The sequence below is a fragment of the Podarcis muralis genome, chromosome 18 (genome assembly GCF_964188315.1).
Source record: "Podarcis muralis chromosome 18, rPodMur119.hap1.1, whole genome shotgun sequence".
Lineage (NCBI taxonomy): Eukaryota > Metazoa > Chordata > Lepidosauria > Squamata > Lacertidae > Podarcis > Podarcis muralis.
Window position 1 is genome coordinate 7,565,497 of NC_135672.1, and position 15,752 is coordinate 7,581,248.

At 52.5% G+C, this 15,752-nt stretch overlaps 1 protein-coding gene across 1 annotated transcript in view; it reads right to left on the reverse strand.

The window, feature by feature from the left end:
• Positions 1 to 3,809: 3,809 nt before the first annotated feature.
• The window catches only part of MAP2K2 (mitogen-activated protein kinase kinase 2), a 36,034-nt gene continuing 24,091 nt past the window's right edge, over positions 3,810 to 15,752 (reverse strand). The window contains exons 8-11 of the mRNA XM_028713290.2: positions 14,476 to 14,540; positions 11,261 to 11,322; positions 10,591 to 10,636; positions 3,810 to 7,029 (exon numbers count right to left, since the gene is read on the reverse strand). Coding sequence (XP_028569123.1) covers positions 6,919 to 7,029; positions 10,591 to 10,636; positions 11,261 to 11,322; positions 14,476 to 14,540 — 284 coding nt within the window. The 3' untranslated portion in view covers positions 3,810 to 6,918. The remainder of the gene's footprint in view (positions 7,030 to 10,590; positions 10,637 to 11,260; positions 11,323 to 14,475; positions 14,541 to 15,752) is intronic.

A 15,752-nucleotide genomic window follows, 5' to 3' on the forward strand; every position in this document is an offset into this window, starting at 1 on the left:
GCGGAATAGCTCTGTCTTACAGGCCTGACGGAAGAAGGTTAAATCCTGCAGGGCCCTAGTCTCATGGAACAGAGCGTTCCACCAGGTCGGAGCCACCACTGAAAAGGCCCTGGCGGAGGATAATCTAACTTCCTTAGGGCTTGGGACTTCTAAACTATGGTTATTCATGGACCTTAAGGTCCTCTGCGGGGCAGACCAGGAGAGGCGGTCCTGTAAATTGTTGCTGTTGTTTAGTCATGCCTGCCTCTTTGCGATCCCCTGGACCAGAGTATTCACAGTAAATTATAAATTATAATTCCCCCCCTCCATTCTTTATTGAAGTGAGGCATTTTCCATTTGGACGCGGGTGGCGCTGTGGGTAAAACCTCAGCGCCTAGGACTTGTCGATCACATGGTTGGCGGTTCGAATCCCCGCGGCGGGATGCGCTCCAGTCGTTCGGTCCCAGCGCCTGCCAACCTAGCAGTTCGAAAGCACCTCCGGGTGCAAGTAGATAAATAGGGACCGCTTACCAGCGGGAAGGTAAACGGCGTTCCGTGTGCTGTGCTGGCTCGCCAGATGCAGCTTGTCACGCTGGCCACATGACCCGGAAGTGTCTCCGGACAGCGCTGGATCCCGGCCTCTTGAGTGAGATGAGCGCACAACCCTTGAGTCTGGCAAGACTGGCCCGAACGGGCAGGGGTACATTTACCTTTTTATTTTCCATTTGTCAAAAGAAAGGTGAATATATAATCATCTGTGCTCATGAAGAATCCGTCAGCTGCAGCATCTTCATCTTGCCTGGATTGAGGCTAGTCCAGGGGTCAGCAACTGCCCCTCAGGACTTGTGGGGGGCCGGACTATATTTTGAAGAAGACGACAAAAGAACGAATTCCTATGCCCCACAAATTACCCAGAGATGCATTTTAAATAAAAGGACACATTCTACTCATGTAAAAACATGCTGATTCCCGGACCATCTGCAGGCCGGATTTAGAAGGCGATTGGGCTGGATCCGGCCCCCGGGCCTTAGTTTGCCTACCCACGCTCTAGATCAGCCTTTCTCAACCTGTGGGTCCCCAGGTGGTGTTGGACTACAACTCCCATCATCCCTGAGCTCTGGCCTTGCTAGCTAGGGGTGATGGGAGTTGTAGTTCCACAACATCTGGGGACCCACAGGTTGAGAAAGGCTGGTCTAGGCTTACTGGACCTCATCCAGTCCATTGCCACACCTAAGCACTGGTTCAGAACATCCCCTGATGGAGAGGAGAGGGGCACTTGAGTCCACATCTTTGCATTACCTCCCCCTGGCAAGGGTCAGGTAGATATTGAGTACCACGGGAGGTAAAATATAGTGTAATCCCTTAGCATCACTGCGAAAGGGCAGGGAAGTAATCCCTTGTGGGACACCGTTTAAGCAGAGCTTAAGAAGCCCGTCTCAAAGAGGAACTGCGGTGATTCCAGTCAATCTTTGCCGCTAGTTTGGTTTGTGCTTGGTTCAAGTCATCCAAATGATTGGGATGTGGAAATACAGTGGTGCCTCGCAAGACGAAATTAATCTGTTCCGCGAGTCTCTTCGTCTTGCGGTTTTTTCGTCTTGCGAAGCACGGCTATTAGCGGCTATTAACGGCTTAGCGGCTTTAAGAAAAAGGAAACAAACTCGCAAGAACTCGCAAGACGTTTCGTCTTGCGAAGCAAGCCCATAGGGAAATTCGTCTTGCGGAACGACTCAAAAAACGGAAAACCCTTTCGTCTAGCGAGTTTTTCGTCTTGCGAGGCATTCGTCTTGCGGGGCACCACTGTACAAATTCGGAATGTGAAGAACTACCTGAAAATGATTCACAGATGTTATCTAACTCAGAGTAGGCTTGCTAAGATATATAAGACTGAATCAGATACTGTATTTTCCCATGTATAAGACTAGGTTTCCCCCCTAAAAAAAATAATGTCCAAAATTAGGGGACGTCTTATACACGGACAGTGTCCCCTCCCCATTATCTTAAATCTTGAATCCCACAAAATAGGGGGTGTCTTATACATGGGGGCGTCTTATGGACAGAAAAATACGGTAAATGCTGGAGATGCAAAGAGTTGGAGGGAACCTTCTTTCATGTGTGGTGGACTTGCAAAAGGAGCTTCCTGCAGCCAACCGGAAGCCGCGCTTTGGTTTCCGAACGTTTTGGAAGTCGAGTGGACGGACTTCTAGAACAGATTCCATTCGACTTCCACTGTGCTGAGCTAGTTTGACTTATTACAAGGAAGCTTCCTTACGATCCACTCTGCCTAACTCTTGCATGCTGATTTCTGTATGCTGGTGTTACGGCCTTAATGTTCGTTGCTATCTAAGGAAACCAGACTGTCCTCCACCAGGGCCAGGGCCTTCTCAGTGATGGCTCCGACCTGGTGGAACGCTCTGTCCCAGGAGACCAGGGCCCTGCAGGATTTCACTTCCTTCCTATTTCGCCTGGTTTCAATTTGAACTTAGCCTGATCTTTTATTCCCCTTCCTTTCCTTTTTATGACGATTACCCACTCTGGGATCCCACAGCTAATTCTCCCCTGGTCTCCTCGCTGGCCCAAGTGGGACTAATTTAGCCAGCTAGTCCTGGTGACCATCTAATGTTTATTGGATGGATTTCCCCCCTAAATTGATTTTTGATTCTATTGTTATTTACGCTTTATATCCTATTTTATTTTATTTGTGGCATCAATTAAGTGTTTTAAATTTGTTGTTAGCCACCCTGAGTCCAGTTTCCTGAACTGGGAAGGGCGGGGTATAAATAAAAAATCATTATTATTATTATTATTAACAATGGTGGGTTGTGCTTACCCATGTTTTGCTGTACTAATAGGCGATAAACTAAGAAAAACTTTGCAAAACAAAGCATAACTGAGGCATTTGGATGGCTCTTCCTTGGCCCCTCGGATCACACACCGCGAACAAAAATCCACAGGAAACCAGGCTTCTTAATGTAAAGTGCCATTTATTTCATCTCCCCATGGTGAAAATAGTTTCTTAAAAAAAAAAAAAAAGCACCGTCAAAACGCCCAGACATTCTTAAACCCCCTTCCCCAAGAAACCAAAGCCGTAAAAGGAAACATAACCAAAAATCTTTTTGAACCGTAAAATGCACCCCCCCACACACACCCAGCAAAAGCCTCACTGTTCAGATATATATAAGCATTATGGAAAGAAAAAAACAAGTACAGTAATTAGATCACATGATCCCACTAAGTTCATTGACAACTTTTAACTCAAACACTGAATATTGTACATTCAGATCCTCAGGAGTTACCCCATTTGATAAAACTAACGTTTGCACTTGGAGTGATGGGAGGGGGGGGGATTAAATCAGCTGTCAGACAGTGTCAAAGTGGAAGGGATCCGGCTGCGGTAATGAATTTCAAATTATAGTTTGAGGGGGAAAAGGACTTGGGTTACGAAAGGCCTCCCCCTACCTGACCACCCCACCCAAGAAATGTCGCCTATAGATCTGCTAAGGGGGTCTCTCCCCATTTCCTTCGGCCCGCTTAAAGAGGATCGAAAATTTGCAAGTTTGCCCCCAGCTGCTCTAGGGGGAGAAAACACACGCGGTAAAGCTCCGCCCCACAAGAAAATCCACCCATCTTTCTCCCTTTCTTCTTTACGAAGACAGCAACGACGTGGTCAGTCTCGCTTAGAAAGCACACCAAATAAAAGCAACTGCGAGGTTAAAAGGGGTGGGGTGGAACGCCTCCCAAGCGCTGTGTTTCTTTTCAAATCCACGATCCGAGTCACTTACACTATTTAGAAGGGGAAATAAAATGCACAGTCCGTTTTTATTTTGCTTTCGTTCCATACCCAGTATATTCCGTATCCACAATCAGCAGCAAAACATGGATCAGTGGGGAGTGGGGAAGAGCGCAGGGTCTCTCCCCTGGCCTGGGTGATCTTCCCAGCAGTCCTCCGTCGGCTTGCGGGGGTCCTGTTCGCCGCCCCTTTTAGATCATATCAGATGCTAGCAGTCCGGGGGGGTGGTGGGGTTTGCGGGAGAGAAGAAAATCTCAAAGCAGTGAAGAGACACACATGGGCTCAGTTTCTCTCTCTCAAAAGTTCTGTGCAAAGCTCACATCTTTGCCCTGCAATCGGGTGGGAATCAATGGAAAGCACTGATACTCAAATATCCTTCACAGGCAAGCCACCGAGAAACAGAAGGAAGTTTGCAGACTCTTGAAAGCAAAAACGAGTATATGAGGAGAGGGTTCGGTGAGAGAAGAGTGAATTATTATTATCTTTTTGAGTGGGGTAGGGGATTTCTCTGAGAAGGGCTTGGGAGAAAGAAAAAGCACCTTGCCCCACTAAGTCCTGAATGCAAGAAACCAGCCCAGTTCACCAAAGTCAAGAATTGCACCTCCGACTTGTGGTTAAATGTTGTTCTGGGTCCCTATCTCTGCAGAGTCCCAGGGATTTAAGGTCGCAGTGCCAATAGAGGGAGAGAGCCTTTTGCTCTTGGCAACCCAATAACCTTTGGATATTTTCGGAAGGCATTCCAAAATCCCACCCCCAAGGGTAGGCACTCCACAAAGTTCCCCAACCCACATGGAGACGCTCTGGGAAACATGTTGGGAGACATCATGGTGGGCCTTTCTCTCCCCTGAAGCACTTGGCAACCATGCTAGCCGGTCGTGCCATGCACGGATGCCAAGATACCCACCGGCTCTGCCACCCTTTCGAGAGGCAGGTGCCAAGACAGGCTGGGGAGAACTTAATCCCTTGCGTCAGAGAGCTCAAGGCAGCCGTGTCTTTTAAAAGCAGCTTCACCTTAGATGGGGTTTTTTTGCAGGGTTCCTAGCAAGGTGAGCTAACAGGAAAGCGGTGGTACCACTGCAAGCTGCCGGCTTCCGCTGTGGCCGAGTGACTCGTTTGTCAGCCCACTTGCCGCTTGGCCTGCACCAAGTCCTGCATCCCAAGGCGCAAACCCAAGCAAAGACAGAACATGGCCAGCGCCTCTTCAACATCACCCGATTTGGGGACTCCACCTGGTTCAGCCACCCAGCTGTGGCTTCCTTACCTGCTGGAATTGAAGGGGTGGGGGTTGGGCACTTTGGCCGGCCGGACGCCGGTTCCCACACTTCCCAGAATGGCCAAGGGCCCGGTATTCAAGGAGAACAAAACCTTATCGACCGCGAGGTGCTGGAGAACTTTGAAGCACCTGACCCTCCTTTTTCATGCTTTTTTTTTAAAAAAAAGAAAGAAAGAAAATGGGCTGTAGGGCAAGTGTGTATTGGGTCTCACTCATAAACTCCCCTTCAGTTACCTGGACAGCGAAAAGCCAATAATTGTAAAGGAATTAACTGGAAATGAAAGAAGGGGGGGAGGAGTTTGAAAGAGAGAGAAATGGAAGTTTAAAGAAGGATCTGTTAAGATTGGGGATGAGGTGCAGCAGAAGGACTGGGGGGCAGGAGGGGAGAGAGGCAGCCTAACCACCGCCAACAGCTTTTCTTCCAGTTCACCTGCTCCAGAGGTGAGGGCTCCTCTGAGCTATGGAGGGCAGCAGCATCAACAAGCCACTGAGAAGCGTCCAATTGCAGCACAGGACTCTTTCACCATTAAATCACACACTCTCGGAAACAGAGACGTAGCAACGCCGGTACCAAGAAGGCAGAAACCGACGGCACCTTTATCGGGAGAGCGATGCCTCCGCTGCAAGGCCCGAGGAATAACACGCACGGAGCGTGCGCTGGAGAGGAAGAGGCGGCCTTTGCGCCCCCTCCGCCGTTGAGAATTAGCAGCTGTGATTCTTCTCCAATAAATACCCGCAAAGGACTGCTGACCTCCATCCTCCGCTTGATGAGTTAGTGCACATTGATTTCAGAAATAAAGCACTCTGTTAAGACTGGAAGGAGATGGCTTTAAAACTGTCACGTCTTTGGAGGAGCAGCGTGTGGACTGCTGCCCCGCCCCCCCATTTTATAATGACGACACAATTTCCACGGGGCACGGGGTGGGGCTGCATCCAGCAAGGCCCAACCCAGAACAGACCCACCGAAACGCAGGCGGGTCTACGCCAAGCACGACTAGCGCCGGATACAACCCCTCGGTGCCCGTGTTGCATTTGTACGTAAAAATTACACACACTCACACACACACACACACGTGAAGACGGTTCCACGTTCGCCTTGAAGCCGTGGACGTTCCCTCTCCCACAAACACAAAGAGGGCAAGTTGAACTTAAAAACTTCTCTTGTAAAGAAACTGAATGCAGAAAGCGTGGGGAGGGGAAGAGGAGGAGGAGAGAATGGGAAGGAATTGACTGCTAGCTTCTCAACCACCAAACACAAACTTCCTTAAAACCGCACGGTCCTCTCGCAGGCTCTAGGGAGGACCCGAGCCCAGGCCGGCCAAGCTGCCACGCTGCTCAACCGGCCCACTTCCGCCCAAGCTGCTCCACGTGTCTCCACCCATCTGCAGCACCCGTCTGGCAAGCCTGCCTGCGCCTCTCAGGCCCCCCACCCAGGAAGTGCAGAGAAAGAAAGGAAAGAAGGCACAGCCTGTCCCTTTCCCCCAAAACTGGTGACACAAAACGTAAAAGGGAAAAGCAGCTCGCCGCTGCTGTACACAACCCGCCCCCCTCCCCAATCCCTTGCCCAGAGTCAGAAGCTCTGAAGAGATCCACACTCAGCTGCGGGGAGAGGGATGGAGCCGAACAACGGAACAGGAAGAGGGTGAAGCAAGCCCGCTTTCTGCTCTGTCTGGATGATGACCGGGCAGCTTCCGAACTGCGGCGCCTTTGCTGTTCCGGAGCCAAAAATAAAGAATAAAAGGTCGCGGAGGAGAGGCTGGCCGAGAGAGGCGGGTTCTTTTCTTCTGCTGAAGGGTGGCGGACGACAGCATACAAGGAAGATGCACGGGAGGAGGAGGAGGAGGAGGAGTAGAGGGGAAGAAGGCGGCTTGCTTGGCGGTCACATGGCGGTACGGGTGGGAGTGCTGGGCTGGTTCAACCGCAGCGTCTTACACAGCCAGCCGGCGAAATCCACCTCTTCCACTTCGGAGCGCTTGATAAAGGCGTGATTCTGGAAAAGGAGAAAAAAAGAGGAGGTGTAAACATCAAAACATACACTTAGAAACCTTCCCGCAATCTCTGCCTACGTTACAGGCATAATATGTTTTCAGATTTATTTTTTTATTATTATTCCCTCCAGGGTGGCAACATGAGAACGGGCCTTTTCGGTGGTGGCTCCTGAACATTTCCTTTCCGCCAGGCCTTGGGCTCCTAGCTATCTGCGGTTTCCTTGGGTAGGTGGGTGGGACGTTTTGATCACGCTTTTTTAAAAAACAAAACAAAACAGGATCGTCTTTTTAGATGTTTCTTTTCTTCCAGTTTCGGTGTTCATCTATTGTTAAGTTGCTTTGTGTTACCCCATGGTTTAACACACACACACACACACACAAAGGCAACCGATGAATTTAAGCACCGTATTTTTTGCTCCACAAGACGCACCTAGTTTTTGGAAGAGGAAAACAAGGGGGGGAAATATTCTGAATCCCAGAAGCCAGGACAGCCAGCGGGACTGCTGAGCTGCGATGGCCAGCCCTTCTCCCTCCTCGGGGAAAAGCCCCCAAGAGCTGCACACACGCTCCACGCGCCTCTTTAAAGGGAACGCTGAGCAGAGCCTCCCGCCTGCATTTGCTCCATAAGACGCACACACATTTCCCCTTCCTTTTTAGAACGGGAAAAGTGTGTCTTATACAGCGAAAAACACAGTAATCCTATCGTAATGAAAGTTGTTTATTTATTTAAAATGGCACGGTTTCAACATCCTGACGTTTGCCACCCTGGGCTCCTTTGGGAGGAGAGGCCAGGGTAGAGATTTCATGAACAAATAAATAAATATGGGCAGAAGTTCATGCATACCCAGGTATTCGCCAAATCGGCTAGAGGGGTAGGGAAGCCTCTAGCCCTCAAGGTCTTTCTGGCGGCCCTCCGCAACATCTGACGCCCTGCCCCCTTGGGCAAACAAGGTCCTGGGCTTTAGGAATGAGGCATGAGGGCTCCAACAGGGTTCTAGTCCTTCCCAAAGCCCTGCACCTTACTTAGCCACCTTTGGGAAGCCACTGGGGGTGGCCGTCAAATTTTGGCCTTGCTCCCCACACGACAAGGCACTGTGCGAACTACGGACTCCAGTGTCAAGGTACTCTTGCAGCTCACTTGGTGTGGAAAGTTGGGCTAGACTCACGTCAGTTAGAAGCGAAGTGCATGGCTTGCAGTCACAGAAAGCTTCCACAAACACAGCCATCGAAACACTCCTGGCGTGGCCTGCAGAGGGCGCCAAGGGACCCGACTCCGTAAAAGAGAGGAAGAACTTGCGGCTCTCAGATGCTGTTGGGACTCCCAACGCTTTCTAGCATGGCCAGTGATCAAGGATGTACAGTGGTACCTCGCAAGACGAACGCCTCGCAAGACGGAAAACTCGCAAGAAGAAAGAGTTTTCCGTTTTTCGAGGTGCTTCGCCAGACGAATTTCCCTATGGGCTTGCTTCGCAAGAAGAAAGCCCATAGGGAAATCTCCGGGGACCTCTTTTAAAATGCTGGCGGTCCTGGACCTCTTCTGAAGGCCGGCGGGGGGCAAAAGTCTTTGCTCCCCCCCGCCTGCCTTCCCGGGACAGCGGAGACTTGGCAACGCCAAGCCTTCGAAGCGCAGAGGGAGTGCTCCCCCCGCGCTCCGGAGGCTTCGCGTTGCTTTCGCTGAAGCCGCCTGAAGCCCCCGGAGCACAGCGGGAATTCCCACTGCGCTCCGGGGCTTCAGGCAGCTATCTGCAAGCCTTTGATCTCCAGGCTTCGCTTTTGCTGGAGAGGCGCTGCACAGTTTTCTCTCTCTGCGCAGCACCCCTTCAGCGAAGCAGGAGGAGAAATGGAAGGGGCTCCGTTTCTCCTGCCGCTTCGCTGAAGGGGCGCTGCGCAGAGAGGCGGAGAATTTTTTTTCCTGCTCTCCCCCTCTAAAACAAGGTGCATCCTATGGTCCGGTGCATCCTATAGAGCGAAAAATACGGTGGTTGTTCAGGTGTAGGCAAATCGCAAGCATGCAGGTAGGGAAAAGCTAGTGGGTATTTGCACTACAGGCTTTTGCGTTGCTGTTTTTGGAGGGGAGGGGGTAAAGTAAACAATTAGGGGAAGTCAGGCTGATGGTGCCGGCATGAAACCTGCCCCCCCCCCTTTAACTGTAGCTCAGAACTGGGATCCAACGAATACACAGAGTCACGTTGCAGCTATGCTGGGGATCGGAACCACCTGAGCACACTGTCCACTGTGGGACTATGTCACTGCCCTGAAGCAAGAATGACCTGGCGCAGGGCTAGGGGACAATTGGGGCCCCGGCTGCTGCTGCTGAACTCCACTTCCCATCAGCCACACCCCGAAGAACAGCTTGGGAGTGATGGGAGTTATAGTCCAGGAAACGCCCGGAGGGCCAAAGGTTCCCCAGCCCCCCTGCTCTAGTGCCTTTCACAGACAACTGAGGGATCTGGTACGGATTAAGGAATTCAACATCCCCGGGAAGCAGCTCCCGAGGATGCCAGGGCAAAGCAGAGGCGAACATGCAGCATCGTGAGGTCTGCGTCTAAATATTGCAAGGCGCAGAGCAACCTCGGTTTCCATTTCATGCGTTGAGTTTCTAGGCCAGACGGAGTTGAAGATAAAGCTTCAGAGCTTGTGGAGCGGTGCCTGGGTGAAGTTTGAGAGCAGCGTTGGGGGGGGGGAATCTTAGGACTTGCAGGTGTCGCTGAACTACGACTCCCATCATCCTTAGCCTGGCCATGCCTCCTGGGGCTGATTGTAGCAACATCTGGTGGGCCAAAGGTTCCCCACACCTGTTTCGGAGGCAGGAGGAATGGAGATGCATCTTCCATCCATCAATGCCCAGCCATTTGCCATTCTGCCCTGAACAGAAATACCGTATTTTTCGCTCTATAAGACGCACCAGACCACAAGTTTTTGGAGGAAGAAAACAAGGAAAAAAATATTCTGAATCTCAGAAGCCAGAACAGCAAGAGGGATCGCTGCGCAGCGAAAGCAGCAATCCCTCTTGCTGTTCTGGCTTCTGGGATAGCTGTGCAGCCTGCATTCGCTCCATAGGACGCACACACATTTCCCCTTTTTAGGAGGGGAAAAGGTGAGTCTTATAGAGCAGTGTTCCCCAACCTTGGGCCTCCAGCTGTTTTTGGACTACAATTCCCATCATCCTTGACCACTGGTCTTGCTAGCGAGGGGTGATGGGAGTTGTAGTCCAAAAACAGCTGGAGGCCCAAGCTTGGGGAACACTGTTATAGAGCAAAAAATACCGTATATGAAAAGGGGCAATAATCACATGCAAAATGCTTAACTGATCCCAGTTGAAGAACTTTGCATTTGCTGGGAGCCGGACTGAGATTCTGAATTCATTTTGACGCAACGTGCGTAGCAGCACCGGCCCAAGACGTTTTGGCGCCTGAGGCAGGGCGATGCAGCTGCTGGTGAAGCGTTCCTTGGAGGCCGGGTCTGCTGCCCCTGCGGATCCTGCCACCCGAGGCGGCCGCACCACCTTGCCTCAGGGGTGGGCCGGCCCCGATTGTGCATATATGGAATCCTTAACGACTTACCATCAACTTCTTCAAATCTGCCCGTTCAGCAGGGTTTTTAATTAAGCTGTGTGGGACAAGGAGGGGGGGAAAAAATCAGATTTCTTTTTTTAAAAAGGCAAAGTTTGCCTTTGCAAGGACATACACTCTTTAGTTTATCAGCACTGCCATACTTTGGGTGTGTCCAGAGCCAACAGCCTTGTACAGTCCCATTGGCTGCACTAACTCACCCCCACCCTCAAAATATATAGTCATAAAAGGTAAAGGTAAAGGTACCCCTGCCCGTACGGGCCAGTCTTGACAGACTCTAGGGTTGTGCGCCCATCTCACTCTAGAGGCCGGGGGCCAGCGCTGTCCGCAGACACTTCCGGGTCACGTGGCCAGCGTGACAAGCTGCATCTGACGAGCCAGAGCCGCACACAGAAACGCCGTTTACTTTCCCGCTAGCAAGCGGTCCCTATTTATCTACTTGCACTTAAGGGTGCTTTCGAACTGCTAGGCTGGCAGGCGCTGGGACCGAACGACGGGAGCGCACCCCACCGCGGGGATTCGAACCGCCGACCTTTCGATCGGCAAGTCCTAGGCGCTGAGGCTTTAACCCACAGCGCCACCCGCATTTGGAAAAGGAGACGCTTCCCCTCTCAGCCCACTGGGGTTTGAACACCCCACACCGATGAAAGCAACTGCTTACCATTTATTTACAAACTCCTGGAACTCTTGAGTGAAAACCCCGTTTGGCAGCTTTGGAGGTGGCTGGGGATAAGAGGGGAGGAAAAGGTACGCAGATGTTAAGACGTGTTGGAACCCAGGAAAAGTAGACGCCACTGAGAAAAGCAGCCAGGGTGATGGGAGACAATGGATGGGGAGGGGAATTAAAGATGGGCAGGGGTTGCAATACAGAGGCTCCATGGGTCAAATCATTATCAGGCGTGGGCTGGCATGCCAAATCCCCCCCACACACACCTGAATATTGCAGAGCGTCTTGGAGAACCACTTAATTTATTTTGCCCATTTAGCGACTGTAATGTGCTGAGTGCTGGATGCTAAAGCTTTAAAAAATAAATAAATGTGCAGTTCCAAGTTTTAACAAGATATATATAAAGGTAAAGGGACCCCTGACCATTAGGTCCAGTCGTGGCTGACTCTGGGGTTGCGGTGCTCATCTCGCTTTATTGGCCGAGGGAGCCGGCGTACAGCTTCCAGGTCATGTGGCCAGCAGGACTAAGCCGCTTCTGGCGAACCAGAGCAGCGCACGGAAACGCCGTTTACCTTCCCGCCGGAATGATACCCATTTATCTACTTGCACTTTTTGGCATGCTTTCGAACTGCTAGGTTGGCAGGAACAGGGACCGAGCAACGGGAGCCCATCCCGTTGTGGGAACACCTTCCCACCAGATGTCAAGGAAATAAACAACTATCAGACTTTTAGAAGACATCTGAAAGCAGCCCTGTTCAGGGAAGTTTTTAATGTTTGATGTTTTATTGTGTTTTTAATATTCTGTTGGGAGCAGCCCAGAGCGGCTGGGGGAAACCCAGCCAGATGGGCGGGTTTATAAATAATAAAATCTTCATTATAATTATTATGATGATTATGATTATTATTGTTGAACGCGGGTGGCGCTGTGGTCTAAACCACTGAGCCTCTTGGGCTTGCCGATCATAAGGTTGGCAGTTCGAATCCCCGCGATGGGGTGAGCTCTCGTTGCTTGGCCCCAGCTCCTGCCAACCTAGCAGTTCGAAACCACGCCAGAAAGTTCAAGTAGATAAATAGGTACCGCTCCGGCTGGCCACATGACCTAGAAAAACGGTCTGCAGACAAACGCCGGCTCCCTTGGCCTGTAAAGCGAGATGAGCGCTGCAACCCCAGAGTCGTCTGCGACTGGACTTAACTGTCAGGGGTCCTTTACCTTTACCTATTATTATTATTACTGAACCCAAGAGTGGCCCAGGACTGATGCGAAAGCAGCAATCCCTGACCGGAGGACACGAACACCCTGAGAATCTTGACTTCTGCTTCAAAAAGGAAATAGCACCTAGTCTTCACAGATTGCAAAGACGAGCCAGAAAATGTAGGAGGCAGAGCACAGCTCTGCAGGGACTCCGATGCCCGGTACTGTCTGTTCTGCAGACTGTCTCCGAAGTCCATCTGCTCTTTCCCTAGTCCACAAAGTCTTACATAACACCACACGTCTCTTCGAGATCCCAAATAACTCCTGCATTTCAGCAACTTATGCCCCTGTGAATTGTGGATTCTCACTGCAGTGTGCAACGTGAACCTGTAGGCTGATCCTGCTCTCTGTCCCCATACTGCAGGGGACTTTCGAGCTCCATGGGCCAGCCTTCTCAGGCCAAACTGGGCAGGTAAAGGTAAAAGGACCCCTGACCATTAGGTCCAGTCCTGACCGACTCTGGGGTTGTGTGCTCATCTCGCTCTATAGGCCGAGGGAGCCGGCGTTTGTCCGCAGACAGCTTCCGGGTCATGTGGCCAGCATGACTAAGCCGCTTCTGGAGAACCAGAGTAGCACACGGAAACGCCGTTTACCTTCCCGCTGGAGTGGTACCTATTTATCTACTTGCACATGACGTGCTTTCGAACTGCTAGGTTGGCAGGAGCAGGGACTGAGCAACGGGAGCTCACCCCGTCGTGGGGATTCGAACCGCCGACCTTCTGATCGGCAAGTCCTAGGCCCTGTGGTTTAACCCACAGCGCCACCCGCATCCCTGGGCAGGTAGGCAGGGCTGAAAATGGGTTTGGCTTAATCTGCAGCGTTCATACCCTGGTTGTGGTGCTTCTTTGTTCATGACGTAAATTTTAAAGGAAAAGGAAGGGGAGGGTGGGTTAGGAAGGTATACAGCAGGCATGGGGAACCTGTGGCACTTCAGGCGTTGATGCCTACGGCTCCCTTGATCCCCGGGGCATTGGCCGTGGTGGCTGGATCCGATAGAAGCTGGAATCCAATGTCCCCGTGGGGGCTACAGGGTCCCCCGCCCATGCACACACAGGTGGGAGCAAGCAATATGATTTAGGCAGCAGTTCACACAGCTTGCTAAAGGTAAAGGTAAAGGGACCCCTGACCATTAGGTCTAGTCGTGGCCGACTCTGGGGTTGCGGCGCTCATCTCGCTTTATTGGCCGAGGGAGCCAGCATACAGCTTCCAGGTCATGTGGCCAATCTTGGTGAATTCACAGGGAGAGATTAAGCTCTGGCGAACCGGAGCAGCACACGGAAACACCGTTTACCTTCCCGCCGGAGCGGTACCTATTGATCTACTTGCACTTTGACGTGCTTTCAAACTGCTAGTTTGGCAGGAGCAGGGACCGAGCAATGGGAGCTCACCCCGTCATTGCAGGGATTCGAACCACCGACCTTCTGATCGGAAAGTCCTAGGCTCTGTGGTTTAACCCACAGCGCCACCCGCGTCCCAAACACCTCAACTTTTGCCAGCCTCCCTAGACAGGCATGTGGGTTTACTTGCTCGAGAAACCAGGCCCTGGATTCTGTGAGGGCAGAGATCCGAAAACGGGGTTTTTCTGCCGCTGCCCCATTCTATGGAATAGCTTTCCCTTTGCCACATGTCAAGGTGGCAACCGCCAGCTGCTTCAGGCGTCTTGTGCAGACTTACCTTTTCGCACAGGCTTTCCCCTGACCTATAAGGCTGGACTCTGCTTTTGCGTCCTCAGAACTTCAGCTTTATTTACTTTTGTGTGTTCTGATACTGCTGTTCCATCGGTTTTGCACTGCACCTTTTAAAAAATTGATATATTGCCTCTTCATGGCTTAAGAGAGCTTTGAAATATTAAGCTCTGTGTGTTTGTGTACTGTTTCTGTCCCCCCACCTCACCCCTTTTAAAACTATGCGGGGGGAGAACCTGCAAAAACTAACAGAGCCTCTTCAAGCCACCAACCTCATTAACTATGTAGTCCAGCAATTCGAAGATAGCCATCGCAGGTCGACTGTCCATCCCGTGGCCTGCATGAAGAAAAAGGAACCAAGAGAGTGGAGTCAGAGCAAGCACTGGACACTGGCTGTGACCAACTGGCCCCACCCAAGCTGCTAGGTTTTATTCAGAGCCGGCCCACTGACAAGAACGAACATGACGCCCATTAATTTCAACAGGTCTGCTCGGAGTAAAACTTGGCTGAACACCACCCAACGGTGGTGCGTACCGTATTTTTCGGACTATTGGACGCACCGGTCCATAGGACGCACCTAGATTTGGGGGGGGAAATAAAGGCAAAAAAATTTATTCCCCCCCCCCCGCCAGGCGCGGGGCTGGGGCGGGGAAGCCCGAGCTTCCCCCTCCCCCAGAACGGGACCCAGAGCCATGCCGAAGCTGCGCGCAGCTTTGGCATCGCTCTGGGAGCTTGCGGGGCTGGGGGAGGAGGAAGCCTTCCGCCAGCCTCCAAACCATGTCGGGAGACAGCGGGATGGCGCGCTGCGCCTCTCCCGCTGTCCCCCGAGTTTGCGGGGCTGGGCCAGCCTTCTAACCAAGTCGGGGGACAGCGGGAAGGGCGCGCTGCGCCCCTGCCGCTGTCTCCCGAGTTTGCGGGGCTGGCGACGGGGAGGAGCAGGCTTCTCCCCCCGCCAGCCTTCTAGACAAGTCGGGGGACAGCGGGAAAGGCGCGCTGCGCCTCTCCCGCTGTCCCCCGAGTTTGCGGGGCTGGCAACGGGGAGGAGCAGGCTTCTCCCCCCGCCAGCCTTCTAGCCAAGTCGGGGGACAGCAGGAAGGGCGCGCTGCGCCTCTCCCGCTGTCCCCCGAGCTTGTGGGGCTGGCGGTGGGGCTCTCCTGAAGCCTGGAGGTTGTGGGGCTGGTGGGGGGGAGAAGCAGGCTTGCTTCTCCCACCCCCAGCCTCCAGATCAGGTCGGGGAATAGCGGGATGGCGGAGCGCCGCCATCCCGCTATTCCCCGACCTGATCTGGAAGTTGTGGGGCTGGGGGGGGGGGAGAAGCAGGCTTGCTCCTCCCACCCCCAGCCTCCAGATCAGGTCGGGGAATAGCGGGATGGCGGCGCTTCGCCATCCCCCTATCCCCCGAGCTTGTGGGGCTGGGGGGGGAGAAGCAGGCTTGCTTCTCCCCCCGCCAGCCTCCAGATCAGGTCGGGGAATAGCGGGGTGGCGGCTCTGCGCCTCCCCGCTGTCCCCAGCTTTTGGGTGCAGGCTGCTGCCCGCAAGCCTTGCGAGC